Here is a 22710-nt window from a genome sequence, read left to right as displayed (position 1 = left end):
AGTTTTAGAGTGCTAACTCTTAAACCACAGTCATTATTTGTAAGAATTTGACATTTTGGGGAAAGAAACTGAATGCACAATTTTTTTTTTCTAGTCTAAACTAGCAGTTTCCCATGAAGAATTTCTGCATAAACTTAAGTCATTCTCAGATTGGGTATCAGAGAAGAGCAAATCTGTGAAGGATATTGAGATTGTGAATGTTCAAGATTCTGAGTATGTAAAGAAACGTTTGGAGTTTCTCAAGGCAAGTATCAAAACAAAGATGACAAAATATATTTCAAAAACTATGACTTTAATATATAACAAGTGTTTAGAAAATATGACTTTGCTAAGGCTATAAAGGATTATTTCCTTTCTTTGTCTCTAGAGATGTCTTTATTCATAGTTGACACAACTATAAAATAATCACAACTTTAAGGGTATCATTCTGATGCTATCCCAAAAGCCTTATCATACTCTTACACCACTGACATGTTGAGATTTTTATTTATATATTTATTTATGTGTTAGTCACATAAATATATAATAGTATGAATTAGCCATATAAAAATCATCATGTAAATACATAATAATATATGTAGTACAGTCATGCATCACTTAATGATGGAGTTACATTCTGAGAAATGCATTGTTAGGTGATTTTGTGTTTTGCAAACAACAAGGAGTGTACTTACACAGACCTAGATGGCATCCTTTACTACACACCTAGGCTATATGATAAACCTGTTGCTCCTAGGCTACAAACCTCTACAGCATGTTACTGTACTGACTACTGTAGGCAATTGTGACACAGTGGTATTTGTGTATCTAAACATAGAAAACGACAGGAAAAATAAGGCATTGTAATCTTATGGGACCACCATTTTATATGTGACCTGTCGTATGTGGCTCATGACTGTGTTTATATGTTGTCACTTTTGGCATCCTTTTTTTTTTTTTCTAAGTTCTTAATTTCAACAGCATTCCTCATGAACAATGATTAGGCTTCTGGCCTGAGAGTCAGAAAACTGAAATTCTGGCATATTTCATTCATATTTCAACTCCCTCAAAGTATTATTTATATCTTACCACAATTACATGGATGTTGTAAATGTTAGCAAGTCATATTTTAAGGTAGATGTTTCTCTTCAGTGTGCTAAATATACCTAAGTTAGGTCTTTGCCTTTTGTCAGAGTTATATTTTAAGTGCAATGTGACAGGTAAAGATAAAACATTTTTAGAGGGATTATTTGTCTTTTTATATAATACTACCTACCATGGTATTTAAATAATTAATTTATCATTTATTACTAGATGATAAATAGATTTTTGATGAATAGCAAAAAAATTCATAAAACTTGCATTCCCTGATGTGAGAAATGTATTTACAAAACATAAATATTATTGTTAATATAAATTTTATCATGGCTTAACTTTCTACTGATAACTTGTACTACTTTTTTAACAGAATGTATTAAAAGACCTTGGACATACCAAAATGCAGCTGGAGACTACTGCCTTTGATGTGCAGTTCTTCATTTCTGAATATGCACAGGATCTGTCTCCCAACCAAAGCAAACAACTGCTGAGGCTCTTAAATACAACTCAGAAGTGTTTTCTTGATGTACAGGAGTCAGTAACTACCCAGGTGGAACGTTTAGAGACTCAGTTACATCTAGAACAAGATCGTGATGATCAGAAGGTTTGCCTTTCTTCGTGGAGTTGGCATTCTTTGTTTTTAGTGTGAAACCATAATGTAGATACCCAAGGAGTATAGTGTGACAGGAAAGATTTTCTGGAAAGGCATTAATGGATAAGATACAGTGTACATACAAATCCTACAGTGTATAACAATATTGTTTTCACTAATGATGCTATAATTTAGTTGATTTGAATTTTTGTGACTCCCAAAAATACTTAACTTCAAGTGAGAGTCTTGATTGCCTCCCACCCCAAGACTAGGAAATTTGAATGCACTTAGAAATTTAACACATTGAGGAACATATGCCTAAAGAAGGTTAAGAGTTGCGTTTTCCTCTGGGAACCAATACAGCACAGCAATTCAGATCATGGGCTCTGGAGCTAGATTGCCTGATTTCACATCCCAGCTGCACTACTCATTCATTCTGTGAACTAGGGCAAGTCACTTAACCTCAGTTTAATCATTGGTAGATTGGAAATAACAATAGCGCTTACCTGCTAGTGTTGTGAGCATTGATAAAAAGAATGTATGTAAAACATTTAGTACCTTGCCTAGCATGTATTAGGCTCTTAGTAAACGTGATCTATGGCTATAAGATGAATAATTAGTGTATACATAGTAGGAAAATGAAAGGTGCAAGTAATTAGTGTTGACTTCTTAATCTTTTAGAAGATTTAATGAATTATATGAGTGCTATATCTAATAGCAATAACGAGCAAAGAGGTGAGAATGCACTTAGACATAGTGATTAAGTAAAAATATTGCATGCAATGTTCCTTTTATTATTTCTTGAAGCACCAGACATTGTCTCTAGCATGATAACCTATATACACATATCAAATATGTTAACCTACAAATCACAACTAACTTCTCTTTTGATGTCCTTTTGCAGAATTAATTCTATGTGTCGCAGGTTTCAACAGCTTAAGAAAATGGGATGTTTCTTCCTGTTGGTCAGAAGTTCCATCTCTTACAAATATGCATGGCCAGTATTCTCTTGAGCAGTTTCATCTAAACATGATCACTTTCTTTGTATATGGGATATGCTCATATTTTCTGTCTCACCTTGCTCAGTTTGTACCCTACTGCTATCATGTTTACAGCATACTTATAAAAGCTTATTAGACAAAACTTGGAAAATGTGTTCTAAGAAGAAGCTATCACAATAGCAGTTTTGTGACCACCATACATTTAAGATGTTTTGGGTTTTCTTCACTTTAGATTGTAGCAGAGCGTCAGCAGGAGTATAAAGAGAAACTCCAAGGGATATGTGATCTTCTTACCCAAACTGAAAACCGCCTAATTGGTCACCAAGAAGCCTTCATGATTGGAGATGGCACAGTTGAGTTAAAGAAATATCAGTCCAAGCAAGAGGTAGAATTTGGTTTTCTATCAGCAGATCTATGTTGATGTTATGTTCAATTACTATCATTTGGAAGTCAGTGAAGATTATTGAAAATACCAGTAATTTTAGCTTTTTAGAAGCAAGGCATACCCAAGACGCCCTGGGCTTGAGCTTTAAACTTTATACTAAAAGTTAGATTTCCAACTTCAAGCAAGCTAGGTAATTTTTTTGCCTTTTTTTGGTAAGAGATATTGAGTGGAGGAAATATTAAAGGGGATTTGATAATGAAAATACCTTGTGTGATGAATTAGAATTTGGATTCATTTAAGGCCAACCTACTTACTACTTGCAAATCAGAGGAAATGGCCATCACTTTGGGTTCTTTCTCTTTCTTAGCTCCTTCTTACTCCTTCTTTCTTGTGATTTGTTCCTTTTTATTGAAGGAAAGGGCAAAAATAACAGTAACAACAGATAAAGATATCTTTATTTTGGTGTCAGGACAGAGAACATTTTCATTGTAAGTAGATAGCTCCTGGTTCAGATTCCAGACTCTATACATTGTTAGCTTTATAACAGTCTGTCACAGCCTCAGTTTCTTCATAGGTCACACTTTGTTACATTATTATAAAAGTTAAGTAAATATTGTGTAAGTCACTAGCACAGTTAAGGTCACATAGTCATGGCTCAATTAATAGGATTTCTTTCAATTCAAATACTTCTAAGACAAATTTGAAGAAGATTAAAATAAAGTATGGAAAAAATAATATTAAAACTCAAACAGTATCATATAGAGAATGAAAATGCATGATAAAGGAGGAAAAGAAGAGGAAAAACTACATGGAAAAATCTAGACATAGGAAAGCTATAACTACTAAGGAGAGATCTTAATCTTGAGGTACCTAGCAGCCAGGCAAAGAAGCAAACATTACATATTACAGATTCTGGTGTTTAGAAAAGGAAAGTATCTTAGTTCACTGGGAAAATTAGTTCATTTTTATCCTGAGTGATAAACACATTAAAAAATAAAAGTTTAGAAACAATAAATATTAGCATATATTTACAAGCCTTTGTACATGTGCTCATATAATATAAAAAAATCTGGTGTGTGCAAATTTATATAGATCATATACTGAATACTTATGTGTTTTCAGTGTTTCACTGACTGCATTCTTTCGTTAAACATGAAAATTCATGCTTTTCTTTAATATTGTTTGAGTTTCAAATTATATTAAGTATTGTGATTGAAATAAATCATCTCAAATTAACATACTGAATATGTTTATTCAAGCTACATATACTAGACTCTCTCTGTACTCACCCTGTCTTTTAGAATTACAACTCTGGAAGAACTAAATAGGTAATAATTTAATAAAAAATATTTTTTCCTTTTGTGTTATAAGGAATTACAGAAAGATATGCAAGGAAGTGCACAGGCATTGGCTGAAGTAGTGAAAAACACAGAGAACTTCTTAAAAGAGAATGGTGAAAAGCTGTCACGGGAAGATAAGGCTTTGATTGAACAGAAACTTAATGAAGCTAAGATAAAGTGTGAACAGCTTAATTTAAAAGCAGAACAGTCTAAAAAGGAGCTGGATAAAGTTGTGACAACAGCAATCAAGGAAGAAACTGAAAAGGTCCTTATTCAAATATGTGGTGCACTATTGCTATGTCAAAAAGCTTAACAGCTACTTGATTTATTATTAATATCCAGTGGTAGTAAATAAGGATTATCACTAAGGATTATTATGGGATTCTGGGTTTCCAGGTACATAATTGACCAAGTACTACAAAAGGTTTGAAGAGTTGGCTTTGCTTAACTTTTTCTTAATATTTAAGTGAGGTTGTGAAACTTTCTTCTTGTGAAATGTGTGATCACTCATCAATTATAGTTAAAATTTTGGAATGTATTTTTAAGAACAGGGGAAACTTCAAAGTAACTGCCTGTTGCTCTGAGGTTTAATTTCAGTTGTTAAGTTTTCAATTGTGTCAGTTTTTAGTACCCTCATTCTAATTTAAAATGTTCTAAGTATTTACTTTTGGAATGTCTTAAAACTATGCCTTGGCCCACGTTCTGAATTCCTCCTGTGAACTTTCCCTTCCCAGGTAGCAGCAGTGAAGCAGCTGGAAGAGAGCAAAACCAAAATAGAAAACCTTTTGGACTGGTTGTCAAATGTTGACAAAGACTCAGAAAGGGCAGGGACAAAACACAAACAGGTAATCGAACAGAACGGGACCCATTTTCAAGAAGGTGATGGCAAGTCAGCAATTGGAGAAGAGGATGAAGTTAATGGTAACCTGTTGGAGACTGATGTTGATGGGCAAGTTGGAACCACTCAGGAGAATCTGAATCAGCAATATCAGAAAGTTAAGGTGTGTTGTTATAAACATATGATATCGTTCAATTCTATTTCCAGGTCGGTAAAGAGAGAAATAACCTAGCACATGAGTTCCTTTCAAACCTTACTGACAAAAGAGGTTTTTTTCTGTGTTCATCATGTCAGATATAAATTATTATGAGAGTTCTAAGCAAGTCAAAAAATAATGAGAAATAAATTGTAGAGTTGGCATTCTCCATGTAAGTGAAGTAGAATTATTATAAAGATTTAATAATAATAGTTAACATTTATAGGACAGTTAAAGTGGGCACTCTTCTAAGTTCTTTCCATTTTAACTCATTTTGTCTTCCCAGTTACTCCTTGGGGTTTTTATTTTCATCTTACAGATGAGGAAACTGTAACTGACAGTATTAAAGTAGCTTTCTCAAGTTACATATCTAGAAAGGGCTGGAATTTGGATTTAAAACTAGGCCATATGTTCACTCTGCTAAGTCTGAATCTGTGTTCTAAGAGAACAATCTTTTTTTTTTTTTTTTTGAGACAAGGTCTCACCCTGTCGCCCAGGTTAGAGTGCAGTGAAACAAGCGTGGCTCACTGCAGCCTCAAACTCCCTGGCCCAATTGATCCTCCCACCTCAGCCTCCTGAGTAGCTGGGACTACAGGTCTGTGCTGCCATGCCTGGCTAATTTTTGTATTTTTTGTAGTGATGAGGTCTCTCTATGTTGCCCAGGCTGCTCTCGAAGTCCTGGGCTCAAGCATTCCGCCCACATCCTCCCAAAGTGGTGAGATTACAGGCATGAGCCACTGTGTCCAGCCTAAGTTGAGCTCACTTAAGTTCTTTCTGAGCTCAGCTCATCTATTCAGTTAAGGCTATTGTTGAGAAGAGATATAAAAGCCCTTCTACCAATTTACTCCATGACATAAATTAAAGCTAACATTAATGCTACTATAAGAGCAAAGGCGACTTCTGTAGAACTACTTTTAGAGTGTCACTCATTTTATTTCAATATTTGGCTTTTGACAGACGGTTTCTGGACCTCAGAAACTTTTGCAGGTCTATTTATTTTCTTCCTACCCTTCATATTTGGAATCTTTGGAATAGGGTACTCCCTGTGAGGTTCTTATAGAAAATACAAATTAAACCAGAAGAAGAATGGGAGTATTTACTGCTCACAATTTTAACGGGCTATTATAGGACCTTATTATGAAAAATAAAGTCTCTTAAAATGAAAAATCTAGTGAATTCCTAAAGGAACATTGTGAGTCAGTTACAAAGAAGTCAGGAAAAGTTAGTAAGTTGACCAAAGTAGTGAGAAATACTGGTGGGTAGACTTAAACATAAGGATATCACACAGGAAAGCCCTTGGTTTTAGGCACAGTGTGGCGTTTCCCATCTAATCATTTTACCTCAAAGAATATGGGAATCTGTGCTTTAGAAAATCCTAATCTGGGCCAGGCGTGGTGGCTCATGCCTGTAATCCCAGCACTTTGGGAGGCTGAGGCGGGTGGATCACAAGGTCAGGAGATTGAGACCATCCTGGCCAACATGGTGAAGGCCTGTCTCTACTAAAAATACAAAAATTAGCTGGGTGTGGTGGTGCGTGCCTGTAATCCCAGCTACTTGGGAGACTGAGGCAGGAGAATCGCTGGAACCCAGAAAACGGAGGTTGCAGTGAGCCAAGATTGTGCCACTGCACTCTGGCCTGGCGACAGAGCGAGACTCCATCTCAAAATAAATAAATAAATAAATAAGTAAATAAATAAATAAAAGAAAGAAAGTCCTAATCTGGCAGCATGGAGAGAGGGCCAAAGCACCTGAGCCAGGAACGTCTAGCTTTCAGTAGTTGTCCCATATGTCCTGGGCCAAGCCATTCTCTTCCTTCAGCCTAAGAGTCCTCATCTGTAGGAGGAAGGGGATGGATCTGATCATTTATATGGTGTTGCATATGTCTGTCCATCCTTTTGTGCAAAGCCCTTCTGGGGGGGGGGGGTAGCATATGAATGTATTTCAAATACCAAAAACACAAGTCTGTGGGAAAGAAGTTAGTTAAAAATATTTACTATGTGCCCACTAGGTGGCGGGCACTGTTATAGACAGTGAGGATACCAGTGTTAATGAGCCAGTTCTGAGCTGACTAATTGGGATCAGACTTACAAGTGAACGGCTGCCCCATAGCAGTGCTTCTAAGGAAGTCCTTTTCACAGCATAGAGTTATTCTTACTCAGCTCCTGTGTGCCAGCACTGTTCTAAGTACTTGGGATTCCACAGTGAGCAAAATAAATTCCCGGTGCCCCCCTTGCACACTAGTTAGTGAGAATGTTACAGTAGACAATAACTAAGTTATATGGTAGGTTAGAAGGCAGTGAGTACTAAGGGAGAAAAGGAGTTAGGTAAGGGTGGTTGAGTGTGGGGTGGGGGACCAGTTTTCAGCATTTAAACGGGACTCAATGGAGATGGGTGCAATTAGCCAAGCAGATATCTGATGAAAGAGCTGTAACTAGACAACAACAGGAGAAAAAGCTCCTAAAGTGTTTACCAGGGTGGGGATGGAGGTAAGGGTGGGAGCAGCAAAGAATCTGGAGGTAATAAAAGGGGCTCTGGGGTAATGGGAGCGGGTCATTTGACTCCGTGTAAGCCATTATAAGAAATGTGGGAAATTGCCCAGAAGGATTAGTATCCTTTTTGCCACACTTGTATGGCAAATTGGGGTGAATGGAAGAAGATGCTTATGGCTGGAGGGAAAGGGACTTCACCTACCTGATGCCTCCCTGCTTCCCTGAAGACTGAGGGGATCAGTAGCTCCGCACACCTGTGACTTGCCTGCAGCACACCTGCCTGGGAGCCCTGCCTTCCTGCCTTCAGAGTGGATTTGAATTTCTGGCACATGCCCAGCTCTGCAGGAAGTGCTCTACATATGTGATCTCATGTACTCCTTAACAGCAACCTGTGATGTGTAGGAGTTATTGTCTCCATTTTCACATGCAGGAAACTGAGGCCCAGTGAAGCTGAGTAGCTCCAGGATTCTCTTTTATTATGTCTGCTTCTCTAATGTCCATTGGGCTTCTCTGAATGTACAGTGTTCTTGCTTAGTTATTTTTGAAACCTTTTTAAAGCTTAAAGTTACAGATTCTTTTTCCCTATTTAAAAGTTTTTCCAGGATCATTTCGTAATAAAAAATATTATACTTGTTTGTCCAAAAATTAGGTAAAGACATTCTTTTTTGGGTAGTTGTGAGAAAGCAGGGAATAAAATGAGATCAGATTATAGACACTTATTTTAAAATTAGAATAGAAATTGGTTTTTCTAAACTTCTGAAAAATGGTGTCTGTCCTATCTGATTAAGTACATAGAGAAGATTGGAAATTTTCTTTAAAATAAGATTAGCATGCTCAAAATGCCTTGTTATTCTGAAATCCACCAATAAAAGGGAGTACGGTATAGCTTGAAAAGGGGAATGAGAAGCAAGTTGTAGCCCTGTAGATCATTGAAACCTGTCAGTCTTGAGGCGGCAAGGAGCTCCCTGCAGGTGTTACCCCGTTACTGCTTGAAGATTATGATCAATTTGTTTTCACATAGGCCCAACACGAGAAGATCATCTCTCAGCACCAAGCAGTGATCATAGCCACTCAGTCTGCACAAGTGTTGCTTGAGAAACAGGGTCAGTATCTCTCTCCTGAAGAAAAAGAGAAACTGCAAAAGAACATGAAGGAACTGAAAGTGCATTATGAAACTGCACTGGCTGAGTCAGAGAAGAAAATGAAGTTAACTCACTCTCTGCAGGAAGAATTAGAAAAGTTTGATGCTGACTATACCGAGTTTGAGCACTGGCTACAGCAGTCAGAACAAGAACTTGAAAACCTGGAGGCAGGTACAGATGACATCAATGGTTTAATGACCAAATTGAAGAGGCAGAAGAGTTTCTCAGAAGACGTTATTTCTCACAAAGGTGACTTGAGATACATCACAATTTCTGGAAACAGAGTGTTGGAAGCTGCCAAATCTTGCAGCAAGAGAGACGGTGGCAAGGTTGATACTTCTGCAACCCACAGAGAAGTGCAGCACAAGTTGGATCATGCTACTGATCGGTTCAGGTCTCTCTACTCTAAGGTAATGTTATTTTGATTTTTTAAGGGAAAAGTCAATCTGCAATTATAGTTTTCAATTATAGTTTTGGAACAAGAGGCAAGAAACCTAAAATCCAAAACAGGAGGAAAAGGTAGCTTTAGCCTTCTTCTATTTTTTTTTTTTTGAGAAGGAGTCTCACTCTGTCACCCAGGCTGGAGTGCAGTGGCGTGATCTCGGCTCACTGCAACCTCTGCCTCCCAGGTTCAAGCAATTCTCCTGCCTCAGCCTCCCGACTAGCTGGGACTACAGGCATGTACCCCCACGCCCGTCTAATTTTTTTTCTGTTTTTAGTAGAGATGGGGTTTCACTGTATTAGCCAGGATGGTCTCGATCTCCTGACTCGTGATCCGCTCACCTCGGCTTCCCAAAGTGCTGGGATTGCAGGCGTGAGCCACAGTGCCCAGCCTTCTCTCTATCTTATTCACCTGCTTTACTTCTGAACAATGTATTTAAATATGAGAAACTTAAAATTACTTTAGTTTTTGAGAGCATGATTTCCAGAAGTCCCAGCTCTCAAATGCTCTAATATCCAGTGTGACCACAAGATGGCGGTTGTGCATTGACTCTAAGCAAAAACAGATGCTTGCAGCCTCTCAAGCTTGGGAACTGGTTTCATCTCAGATTATCCTCTTCACAAACACTGCAGGTGTTTGTCTTGTTTATTTGATCAGTATGTTATTTTAATACTTAATGAATAAAAGACTGTTTTGCTTGTTTTACTTCTGTGGTCAAGTAAAAGGTTTTTTTGGAAAAAAAATCTAAGAAAATATTTACTGGTTTGTAATATAATCTGAACAGACTTGCCAAGTTGCATAAATGATTTAAAGACCATCACTGGCTCTTGGACTTTGCTCCATTCTAATATAGACTCTTTGTCTTCCTTTTGTTAATTAACTTGTGCAACATATAGAAATTTATTAAGCACCTTTAAAACCCTTCCATCAAATCGATATCTATACACATGGTGTATCAAAATCTCCTTCCTCTGATGATTGATGTCTTTATCTTTTATTCTATGTTAAGACTCAGCTCTTGTAAATATGTTTTTGAATTGGTATAAATCCAGAACTATCTCTTTATTTTATGGTTACTTTTTGGCTTCTTATAGGGTACCTCTTCATATAAAGGAGGAAATCTTAGCCCAACAGAGTTTTTATTAACTTTGGTGGAAGTCTGGTTTTTTTTCCAAGTTACGTATTTTATAGGTCCTAAGATTATTTGATGCATATGAAAATAGTGGGTTTTAATCTCCTACCCCTTTTCTCTTTTGATTGTTAGTGCAATGTTCTTGGAAATAATCTTAAAGATCTGGTGGATAAATATCAACACTATGAAGATGCTTCATGTGGACTTCTTGCTGGACTCCAGGCCTGTGAGGCCACAGCGAGCAAACACTTATCTGAACCTATTGCGGTGGACCCCAAAAATCTTCAAAGGCAATTAGAAGAGACCAAGGTAAAAAGCGAGAGAAAGATCCACATTTCCAGTAGTCTTACTGAAAGGCTTCCAATTTCTCACACTTTTGTGATAGTTTCAGCTAAGAGAGGGGAACAAATGATGTGAAAAGTATACTTCTGCCTCCAGAGGTAGTTTTGACTCTATTTCTCCACAGTGCATTCTTTTTTTTTCCGAAAAAAATTTTTTTTTTTTTTTGAGATGGAGTCTCACTCCATCGTGTAGGCTGGAGTGCAGTAGTGTGATCTCGGCTCACTGCAACTGCCGCCTCCTGGGTTCAAGTGATTCTCCTGCCTCAGCCTCCCAAGTAGCTGGGACTACAGGCGCCCGCCACCAGCTGGGACTACAGGCGCTAATTTTTGTATTTTTAGTAGAGACGGGGTTTCGCCATGTTGGCCGGGCTGGTCTTGAACTCCTGACCTCAGGTGATCCACCTGCCTCAGCCTCCCAAAGTGCTGGGATTACAGGTGTGAACCACCGCGCCCAGCCTTCCTGATGTTTTCTTAACAGGTTTGACATTGCTGTTATGGCTTGTGACGTGCCCCTCCATCCCCAAACAAAACTCAGTATTTTCCTGGCCACTTATTTATCTTTATACTTACTTATCTTGTTCACTGTTTTTTCCTCCATTAGAATTAAGCTCCACAAGAACAGATGTCTTTGTCTGCTTTATTCATTGCTGTATTCACAGCACCTAGAATATTACCTGGCCCAAAGTTGGTACTCAATAAATATTTGTTAAGGAATGGACAGTTGGAAGGGAAGAAGGGATGCTACCATCATATTCAGCGGTTCTAAGGACCAGGATTAGGGTTCTTACTGAATATCTTCATGATTCATAGAGATACAAACTTGAATAATTACTCAATACAGTTCTCAAAAAGTCCACCTGCTCTTTCAGAAATACAGGCTCGGTGTCAAAACTGCATAACAGTGGGATTCTCAGTCATACAGTGGTGGAGAGTTTTTAAATCTATTTTTATAATGTAAAACTTATTTTAAAATTCTAAAGTAAAGGATGAGAACTAATGTGACCAATAATTTTGAGTTTAAAAGTTTCATTCCATCAATCTATTATATGATTCCATTTCACAGGTTAATAATAGTAGGTTATTACTGCTATAGCTAGAAAATAAACACAGGATTGCCAGTTAGACAGCTGTCTTTCAGAAGTTAATTGCATGTTATTTACAGAGTCGAAAAATTGTGCTGTTAGCACGGGAAACAGGTACCCTGCTGGGCAAGCTTAAAGTTAGGTATTGCCTGAGATTGACAACTCTGGAAAGCTAAGTCATACCTGGGTGAAATGTGGCAGGTTAATATCAGGCAGAGAGAAGGCCCGTGAAGGGGTGGGAAGCATAGGATGAGAGCAGGGAAGGAGGTCAAGCTGGGAGGTCAAGAGGGTGGAGGGCACTGCTTCTTTCCCAGGCTGAAGAGTTTATCCAGCCCTTCGCTGGACACTAGGGAGATGATGTGGGCCAGGTCAGCATCCCCAGATCCATGCAGCCTCCTCGGGGCTGCTTCCTTTTTTCCAATGTGCATTTTCAGTCCTGTTTTTTTTTTCTTTCTCCTTTCCACAGGTACAAGAACAAATCTATCTTAATTAAGTTTTTATATCCCCATGTATTGTATATTCAAGGACAAGATATGTGGTGGGGGTAGAGGAGATACTGTGACATTAAGGTCATTATTTTAGTAGGAAATACGTATCATTTAAAATAATTATTGATTGCATATATTACATTTAATTAGGAAGTTATTTTAAGTACAGAAAATGCATAAAATAGAAATAACACATTTTAAGTTAGATCTATATTAGTAAACAGATTATACTGCCTATAAAAGTAATTTTTATGTAACTAGAGCAGAAAAAGAATAAAACCCAAAGAATGTGATGGTTTTTTAATTAAACAGATATGTGGATAAATTTTAAAACGGAAAAACCTATTTAGTAATTGCTGCAGAAGACTCTTACAGTCCTAAGACAGTTAAAGAAATATGAAAAAGAAAGAGATCTCAAAGGAGAATGAATTCCAATTAAGTCATAGCGTAATTTTAAAAATTAAATGTACAATTAAAGTTGTTGCTGATAATGCACATATTTTTCTCTCAGAAGATTTCAGAATGTATCAAGGATAAATTTTTATGAGGATTAGGTGGCCTCCATTTCTTTGATGTTTATTAACATTTTACAATTACTTTTAACAATAATATAAACCCATGAGACTACTACAAAAAATCGATCTTTCTACATGTAACATACTATCTTCTACTTATATTCTGATGAATCATAAATGTAATTTTTGGGGCATCCAATTTGTTCATTTCATTTGAAATGCTTTTGGCCAATAGCATGTTGTTATTAGCATTATTATTCAAAGAACTGTGAACTGTGTTGTCAACAATCTGATACTACTAGGCCATAATAACCCTCCTCAAGATCCCCTTCCAGGGAAATTAGTGGATAAAACAAGATTTTAGCCCCATAAGAGGTGCAGAAAACAGGATTTGGGGACCAGTCTCAAGGCCTGGGTGTGGAACCAGCAATGGGGATTGCATTGACTGACAATGTCAGCCTTCCGGACTTGCACTAATCTCTGGGGTGGTGTTAAGTCAGGAAACTTTTATGAATTGTACAAATGCCCAGAAGTGTATAGACTTCGCTGTCTTCTGGTCCCAACAGGTATTCTCTTGTCACAGATCCTTCTTTCGTGTCTTAATTTCCTTGAAATCCATTCAAAACAATATAAGGTACCCATTTGAATACTGTAATTAACAGTTTTTTTTCCAAAATAGCACTATAAACAACTATTATTGTTAAATTAGGACCTTGATACTTGCTAGGAATTAAAAATGATTAACTCTCTTGAATATAATTGTCAAGAGTAAAGGCATGTGATGTTTTGAGAAGAAGAGGTGAAGAAGACATGCTTCTTTTATAATGCACTTCTAAGTTTTAAGCTGGTAGTCAGGGCCATCTTTGGTATTGGATATTCTAATAGAACCATGATCACTTTTAGATGTATTTATTCATTCAGTAAACGTTTGTATGCTGAGTTTCATGAAGGCACAAAGATGTTAAAACCCTGTCTCTGCCCTTGGTGAACTCACAATCTAAAAAAAATTTTCGGAGGGTACCCTTCACTTACTTCATCTCCTAAATAACCATGTTATATGAATAAGCTGTCCCTGTGGTCTAGATTCAGTGTGGTCACAGGTAAAAAGTTCATGTCTTGAGGGATTTTTTTTTACACTTCCCGTAATTAAACTGCTAGGAGAATTTTTCTTTTTTTTTTTCTTTTTTTTTTTTTTGAAGCTTTTATTTTATTTTTTTATTTATTTATTTTTTTATTATACTTTAAGTTTTAGGGTACATGTGCACATTGTGCAGGTTAGTTACATATGCATACATGCGCCATGCTGGTGCGCTGCACCCACCAACTCGTCACCTAGCATTAGGTATATCTCCCAATGTTATCCCTCCCCCCTCCCCCCTCCCCACCACAGAATTTTTTCAAACAGATCCACTCTGATGAGGATTCTTTGGCATCTTGAAACAACTGTAGGTTGTGGTATTCTAGATCCTATGTTGGCCGTGGTTTGGTGGGCCTTTTGACATATGCACAGACTGCCTGTATGTCATCTCAGTTTCTTGGATATGAAGATTAGTTGAGCAAATTTTTGCCATTAGCTTTAGGCATTTAAGTAATGATAATAAATAATGCTGAAATAGAAGAAAACCTTTTTAGGTCTTACATCTGATATGTTCATTTATTTACTTAGTTGCTCATTTATTCCTGAAAAAAATTTTTGGAGCCTGCTATGTGTCAAGCACTGATCTAGGCACTAGTAATAGAAAGCTGAAAGGGATGACTTCCTAGTTCTCAAGAAGGCTATAGTTTGATAGAAGACACAGATAAATCCAATAATAGTCACAGGGTATTTATGGGATTTCCTGTAAGGAGTACTTACTAAAGCTAGGAGTGAGGAGAGACTTAGGGAAGGTTTTCCAGCTGAGTATTAAAAGGTGAAGAAGAGCCAAGTTCAGGATGACGGGGGTAGGTTGCATGAAAAAGTTGGTATGTAGAGTTTCTAAGACATTGGGTCCAGCATGAATAAATAGCTAAGAAATAGCTGTGTTAGACATTTCTGGAACAGAAAGTTGAGATTGAAGGTAGAATTAGGGAATAGATTTCATTGGACCTTTTAGACTATAGCATGCTCAAGTCTTGGCCTTTTTGTCAAGGGAGACTACTAAGAGATTTTAACAGGGTTATTTGGCTGTTCTTGTGTTGCTATAAAGAAATACTTGATTGGAGCATTTAGTCCATTTACATTTAAAGTTAATATTGTTATGTGTGAATTTGATCCTGTCATTATGATGTTAGCTGGTTATTTTGCTTGTTAGTTGATGCAGTTTCTTCCTAGTCTCGATGGTCTTTACATTTTGGCGTGATTTTGCAGTGGCTGGTACCGGTTGTTCCTTTCCATGTTTAGTGCTTCCTTCAGGCGCTCTTTTAGGGCAGGCTTGGTGGTGACAAAATCTCTCAGCATTGGCTTGTCTGTAAAGGATTTTATTTCTCCTTCACTTATGAAGCTTAGTTTGGCTGGATATGAAATTCTGGGTTGAAAATTCTTTTCTTTAAGAATGTTGAATATTGGCCCCCACTCTCTTCTGGCATGTAGAGTTTCTGCCGAGAGATCTGCTGTTAGTCTGATGGGCTTCCCTTTGTGGGTAACTCGACCTTTCTCTCTGGCTGCCCTTAACATTTTTTCCTTCATTTCAACTTTGGTGAATCTGACAATTATGTGTCTTGGAGTTGCTCCTCTCGAGGAGTATCTTTGTGGCGTTCTCTGTATTTCCTGAATCTGAATGTTGGCCTTCCTTGCTAGATTGGGGAAGTTCTCCTGGATAATATCCTGCAGAGTGTTTTCCAACTTGGTTCCATTCTCCCCGTCACTTTCAGGTACACCGATCAGATGCAGATTTGGTCTTTTCACATAGTCCCATATTTCTTGGAGGCTTTGTTCGTTTCTTTTTATTCTTTTTTCTCTGAACTTCCCTTCTTGCTTCATTTCATCTTCCATCGCTGATACCCTTTCTTCCAGTTGATCGCATCGGCTCCTGAGGCTTCTGCATTCTTCACGTAGTTCTCGAGCCTTGGCTTTCAGCTCCATCAGCTCCTTTAAGCACTTCTCTGTATTGGTTATTCTAGTTATACATTCGTCTAAATTTTTTTCAAAGTTTTCAACTTCTTTGCCTTTGGTTTGAATTTCCTCCTGTAGCTCGGAGTAGTTTGATCGTCTGAAGCCTTCTTCTCTCAACTCGTCAAAGTCATTCTCCGTCCAGCTTTGTTCCGTTGCTGGTGAGGAACTGTGTTCCTTTGGAGGAGGAGAGGCACTCCACTTTTTAGAGTTTCCAGTTTTTCTGCTCTGTTTTTTCCCCATCTTTATGGTTTTATCTACTTTTGGTCTTTGATGATGGTGATGTACAGATGGGTTTTTGGTGTGGATGTCCTTTCTGTTTGTTAGTTTTCCTTGTAACAGACAGGACTCTCAGCTGCAGGTCTGTTGGAGTTTGCTAGAGGTCCACTCCAGACCCTGTTTGCCTGGGTATCAGCAGCGGTGTCTGCAGAACCGTGGATTTTCGTGAACCGCGAATGCTGCTGTCTGATCGTTCCTCTGGAAGTTTTGTCTCAGAGGAGTACCTGGCCATGTGAGGTGTCAGTCTGCCCCTACTGGGGGGTGCCTCCCAGTTAGGCTGCTCGGGGGTCAGGGGTCAGGGACCCACTTGAGGAGGCAGTCTGCCCGTTCTCTAAATGCTCCAATTAAAAGACACAGACTGGCAAATTGGATCAAGAGTCAAGACCCATCAGTGTGCTGTATTCAGGAAACCCATCTCACATGCAGAGACACACATAGGCTCAAAATAAAAGGATGGAGGAAGATCTACCAAGCAAATGGAAAACAAAAAAAGGCAGGGGTTGCAATCCTAGTCTCTGATAAAACAGACTTTAAAGCAACAAAGATCAAAAGAGACAAAGAAGGCCATTACATAATGGTAAAGGGATCAATTCAACCAGAAGAGCTAACTATCCTAAATATATATGCGCCCAATACAGGAGCACCCAGATTCATAAAGCAAGTCCTGAGTGACCTACAAAGAGACTTAGACTCCCACACGATAATAATGGGAGACTTTAACATCCCACTGTCAACATTAGACAGATCAACGAGACAGAAAGTTAACAAGGATACCCAGGAATTGAACTCAGCTCTACACCAAGTGGATCTAATAGACATCTGCAGAACTCTCCACCCCAAATCAACAGAATATACATTTTTTTCAGCACCACACCACACCTATTCCAAAACTGACCACATAGTTGGAAGTAAAGCTCTCCTCAGCAAATGTAAAAGAACAGAAATTATAACAAACTGTCTCTCAGACCACAGTGCAATCAAACTAGAACTCAGGATTAAGAAACTCACTCAAAACCGCTCAACTGCATGGAAACTGAACAACCTGCTCCTGAATGACTACTGGGTACCTAACGAAATGAAGGCAGAAATAAAGATGTTGTTTGAAACCAACGAGAACAAAGACACAACATACCAGAATCTCTGGGACACATTCAAAGCAGTGTGTAGAGGGAAATTTATAGCGCTAAATGCCCACAAGAGAAAGCAGGAAAGATCCAAAATTGACACCCTAAACATCACAATTAAAAGAACTAGAAAAGCAAGAGGAAACACATTCAAAAGCTAGCAGAAGGCAAGAAATAACTAAAATCAGAGCAGAACTGAAGGAAATAGAGACACAAAAAACCCTTCAAAAAATCAATGAATCCAGGAGCTGGTTTTTTGAAAGAATCAACAAAATTGATAGACCGCTAGCAAGACTAATAAAGAAAAAAAGAGAGAAGAATCAAATAGACGCAATAAAAAATGATAAAGGGGATATCACCACCAATCCCACAGAAATACGAACTACCATCAGAGAATACTACAAACACCTCTATGCAAATACACTAGAAAATCTAGAAGAAATGGATAAATTCCTCGACACATACACTCTCCCAAGACTAAACCAGAAAGAAGTTGAATCTCTGAATAGACCAATAACAGGCTCTGAAATTGTGGCAATAATCAATAGCTTACCAACGAAAAAGAGTCCAGGACCAGATGGATTGACAGCCGAATTCTACCAGAGGTACAAGGAGGAACTGGTACCATTCCTTCTGAAACTAGTCCAATCAATAGAACAAGAGGGAATCCTCCCTAACTCATTTTATGAGGCCAGCATCATCCTGATCCCAAAGCCGGGCAGAGACACAACCAAAAAAGAGAATTTTAGACCAATATCCTTGATGAACATTGATGCAAAAATCCTCAATAAAATACTGGCAAACCGAATCCAGCAGCACATCAAAAAGCTTATCCACCATGATCAAGTGGGCTTCATCCCTGGGATGCAAGGCTGGTTCAATATACACAAATCAATAAATGTAATCCAGCATATAAACAGAACCAAAGACAAAAACCACATGATTATCTCAATAGATGCAGAAAAGGCCTTTGACAAAATTCAACAACCCTTCATGCTAAAAACTCTCAATAAATTAGGTATTGATGGGACGTATCTCAAAATAATAAGAGCTATCTGTGACAGACCCACAGCCAATATCATACTGAATGGGCAAAAACTGGAAGCATTCCCTTTGAAAACTGGCACAAGACAGGGATGCCCTCTCTCACCACTCCTATTCAACATAGTGTTGGAAGTTCTGGCCAGGGCAATTAGGCAGGAGAAGGAAATAAAGGGTATTCAATTAGGAAAAGAGGAAGTCAAATTGTCCCTGTTTGCAGGCAACATGATTGTATATCTAGAAAACCCCATCGTCTCAGCCCAAAATCTCCTTAAGCTGATAAGCAACTTCAGCAAAGTCTCAGGATACAAAATCAATGTGCAAAAATCACAAGCATTCCTATACACCCATAACAGACAAACAGAGAGCCAAATCATGAGTGGACTCCCATTCACAATTGCTTCCAAGAGAATAAAATACTTAGGAATCCAACTTACAAGGGACGTGAAGGACCTCTTCAAGGAGAAATACAAACCACTGCTCAATGAAATAAAAGAGGATACAAACAAATGGAAGAACATTCCATGCGCATGGGTAGGAAGAATCAATATCGTGAAAATGGCCGTACTGCCCAAGGTAATTTATAGATTCAGTGCCATCCCCATCAAGCTACCAATGACTTTCTTCACAGAATTGGAAAAAACTACTTTAAAGTTCATATGGAACCAAAAAAGAGCCCGCATCGCCAAGTCAATCCTAAGCCAAAAGAACAAAGCTGGAGGCATCACGCTATCTGACTTCATACTATACTACAAGGCTACAGTAACCAAAACAGCATGGTACTGGTACCAAAACAGAGATATAGATCAATGGAACAGAACAGAGCCCTCAGAAATAACACCGCGTATCTACAACTATCCGATCTTTGATAAACCTGACAAAAGCAATGGGGAAAGGATTCCCTATTTAATAAATGGTGCTGGGAAAACCGGCTAGCCATATGTAGAAAGCTGAAACTGGATCCCTTCCTTACACCTTATACAAAAATCAATTCAAGATGGATTAAATACTTAAACATTAGACCTAAAACCATAAAAACCCTAGAAGAAAACCTAGGCATTACCATTCAGGACATAGGCATGGGCAAGGACTTCATGTCTACAACACCAAAAGCAATGGCAACAAAAGCCAAAATTGACAAATGGGATCTAATTAAACTAAAGAGCTTCTGCACAGCAAAAGAAACTACCATCACAGTGAACAGGCAACCTACAAAATGGGAGAAAATTTTCGTAACCTACTCATCTGACAAGGGGCTAATATCCAGAATCTACAATGAACTCCAACAAATTTACAGGAAAAAAACAACCCCATCAAAAAGTGGGCAAAGGATATGAACAGACACTTCTCAAAAGAAGACATTTATGCAGCCAAAAGACACATGAAAAAATGCTCATCATCACTGGCCATCAGAGAAATGCAAATCAAAACCACAATGAGATACCATCTCACACCAGTGAGAATGGCGATCATTAAAAAGTCAGGAAACAACAGGTGCTGGAGAGGCTGTGGAGAAATAGGAACACTTTTACACTGTTGGTGGGACTGTAAACTAGTTCAACCATTGTGGAAGTCAGTGTGGCGATTCCTCAGGGATCTAGAACTAGAAATACCATTTGACCCAGCCATCCCATTACTGGGTATGTACCCAAAGGTCTGTAAATCATGCTGCTATAAAGACACATGCACACATATGTTTATTGCAGCACTATTCACAATAGCAAAGACTTGGAACCAAGCCAAATGTCCAACAATGATAGACTGGATTAAGAAAATGTGGCACATATACACCATGGAATACTATGCAGCCATAAAAAATGATGAGTTCATGTCCTTTGTAGGGACATGGATGAAATTGGAAATCATCATTCTCAGTAAACTATCACAAGGACAAAAAACCAAACACCACATGTTCTCACTCATAGGTGGGAATTGAACAATGAGAACACATGGACACAGGACGGGGATCATCACACTCTGGGGCCTGTTGTGGGGTGGGGGTAGGGGGGAGGGATAGCATTAGGAGATATACCTAATGCTAAATGACGAGTTAATGGGTGCAGCACACCAACATGGCACATGTATACATATGTAACTAACCTGCACATTGTGCACACGTACCCTAAAACTTTAATAAAAAAAAAAAAAGAAAAGAAATACTTGAGACTGGGTAATTTATAAAGAAAAGAAGTTTAGTTGGCTCAGGATTCTACAGGCTGTACAAGCATGGCACTGACATCACTCAGCTTCTGGGGAAGCCTCAGGGAACTTTTACTCATGGTGCAAGGCAAAGCAGGAGCAGGCATGTGACACGGCAAAAGCAGAAGCAAGTGAGAGAGAGAGAGAGAGACAGGGAGAGAGGTGGGGAGGTGGGGAAGTGCTACATACTTTTAAATGACCAGATCTTGCTAGAATTCACTCACTGTCGAGGACAGCACCAAGATGATGATGGTAAACCATTCATGAGAAATCATCTCCCACCAGGTTCTCTCTTGAACATTGAGGATTGCATTTCAATGTGAGATTTGGGCGGGGACAAATATCCAAACTATATCAGGGGTGATATGTGGTCAGATGTATATTTTAGGTAGAACACATTAGGAGCTATATTAGAGAAGTGATTGGAGGCAGGATCTAACACAGTTAGGATTCTTTTTTCAACAATCCAAGAGAGAGATTATCCTGGAATGATCCAGAAATATGGAGCAAAAGTTGACTTTTAAAAAATATTAAGCAGGTAAAATTGTTGATTGATTTGCACGTGTGGAAAAAAAAAAGCTTTAAATGGTTGATTTGCATGTGGAAAATAAGCCTTAGGATGGAATCTAGGAGGAACTTCAGGTTGACTATTTGGGTAGTTAGATATACCCCAGGAGAAAGTGTAGGTACAGAGAATGAGATGATGAGTTCAGATTCAGCTTTTTTGAGTTGGAGGTGACTGCATACATCCAGATGGAAATACTCAAGAGGCAGTTGGAAAGCTAGGCCCATGGCCAAGGATGAGTTCACATCTACAACTGGACATTGGGGGCTTTGAAATCCAAATGCAGGAGTAGAAGAGGAGCGTGAGTTGCTTAAGATAAATTAAAGCTGGGAATAGGCCTGTGTGGCCAGGCAGCCCACTTTTGCAGAAATCTGTAAGAGCTGTTAGAAATGCAGGGTCAGACTTCTGGAAGACGTATCTATGGCTCCTGCTTCCACCTTTTTTTCCTTCTTCCCATTGTTGAGCCACATCTGTTCACTCAGAGATACGCGGGGACCGCTACTCATTAAATTCAAGGACTCATTAGTCTTTCAGTTTACATTATCCTTTCCGAAGCAGTTGACACTGTTAACCTTTTCCACTTCTCTCTTCCTTTAATCTTTGGGGACAGAGTTATTCTGGGCCCATTTCCACCCCATCAATTACATGTGTTCTTTTTTTTCTTCTCTCCCCATCACTTATTTATAAATATTCTCCATGATTCTTTAGAATCTGCTTCTCTGGCATTCCTGTGCTTTCTTGTTTAGGAGTCACATCGTGTATCTTGACTTCCGATTCTCTATGTCTGTTTCCAGTTTGGGTTCCAACTCTCTTCCATTTCCAGTTTTGCTGTTTCCTTCTGGAGGAGGGTCCCAAAAGCACTTTGAAATCATGAATTCCAAAACAGGCATTCCTTTACTCTTAGCTTGCTCTCACCCTTTTTTTTTTTTTTTTTTTTTTAAATAAATGCCACTAATTGGCTGGGAGCCTTGGCTCATTCCTGTAATCCCAGCACTTTGGACGGCCGAGGTGGGAGGATTGCTTGAGCCCAGGAGTTTGAGACCAGCCTGGGCAATGTGGCAAAACCCTGGCTCTACAAAAAATACAAAAAAATTAGCTGGGCATGGTGGCATGCACCTGTGGTTCTAGCTAATTGGGAGGCTCAGGTGGGAGGATCACCTGAGCTTGTGAGGTCAAGGCTTCAGTGAGCCGAGACTGTACCAGTGCACTCCAGCCTGGGCAACAGAGTGAGATGCTGTCCCCCCAACCAAAAAAAAAGAAAAAAGAAAAAGTAAATTCTGCTAATTACTTAGGCGCAAAATCTTTGGACACTTCTACTCTTGTCTCCTCTTGTCCTTTGTTCCTGCCCTCTCCA

The 22710-nt window shown here is 38.6% G+C and overlaps 1 protein-coding gene across 35 annotated transcripts in view; it reads left to right on the top strand.

Moving 5' to 3' along the window:
- The window catches only part of DST (dystonin), a 497218-nt gene that overhangs the window by 352213 nt on the left and 122295 nt on the right, over positions 1-22710 (top strand). For 23 of the 35 annotated variants that reach the window (XM_016955699.4, XM_054685902.2, XM_016955692.4 and 20 more), the window contains 7 exons: positions 95-244; positions 1448-1681; positions 2903-3055; positions 4427-4660; positions 5130-5396; positions 8940-9470; positions 10767-10943. In XM_016955699.4, coding sequence (XP_016811188.2) covers positions 95-244; positions 1448-1681; positions 2903-3055; positions 4427-4660; positions 5130-5396; positions 8940-9470; positions 10767-10943 — 1746 coding nt within the window. The remainder of the gene's footprint in view (positions 1-94; positions 245-1447; positions 1682-2902; positions 3056-4426; positions 4661-5129; positions 5397-8939; positions 9471-10766; positions 10944-22710) is intronic. The other 12 variants (XM_016955718.3, XM_063812480.1, XM_016955717.4 and 9 more) reach the window with 1 other exon arrangement.

The sequence above is a fragment of the Pan troglodytes genome, chromosome 5, assembly GCF_028858775.2.
Source record: "Pan troglodytes isolate AG18354 chromosome 5, NHGRI_mPanTro3-v2.0_pri, whole genome shotgun sequence".
NCBI lineage: Eukaryota > Metazoa > Chordata > Mammalia > Primates > Hominidae > Pan > Pan troglodytes.
This window is presented reverse-complemented; position numbering and strand designations above follow the sequence as displayed.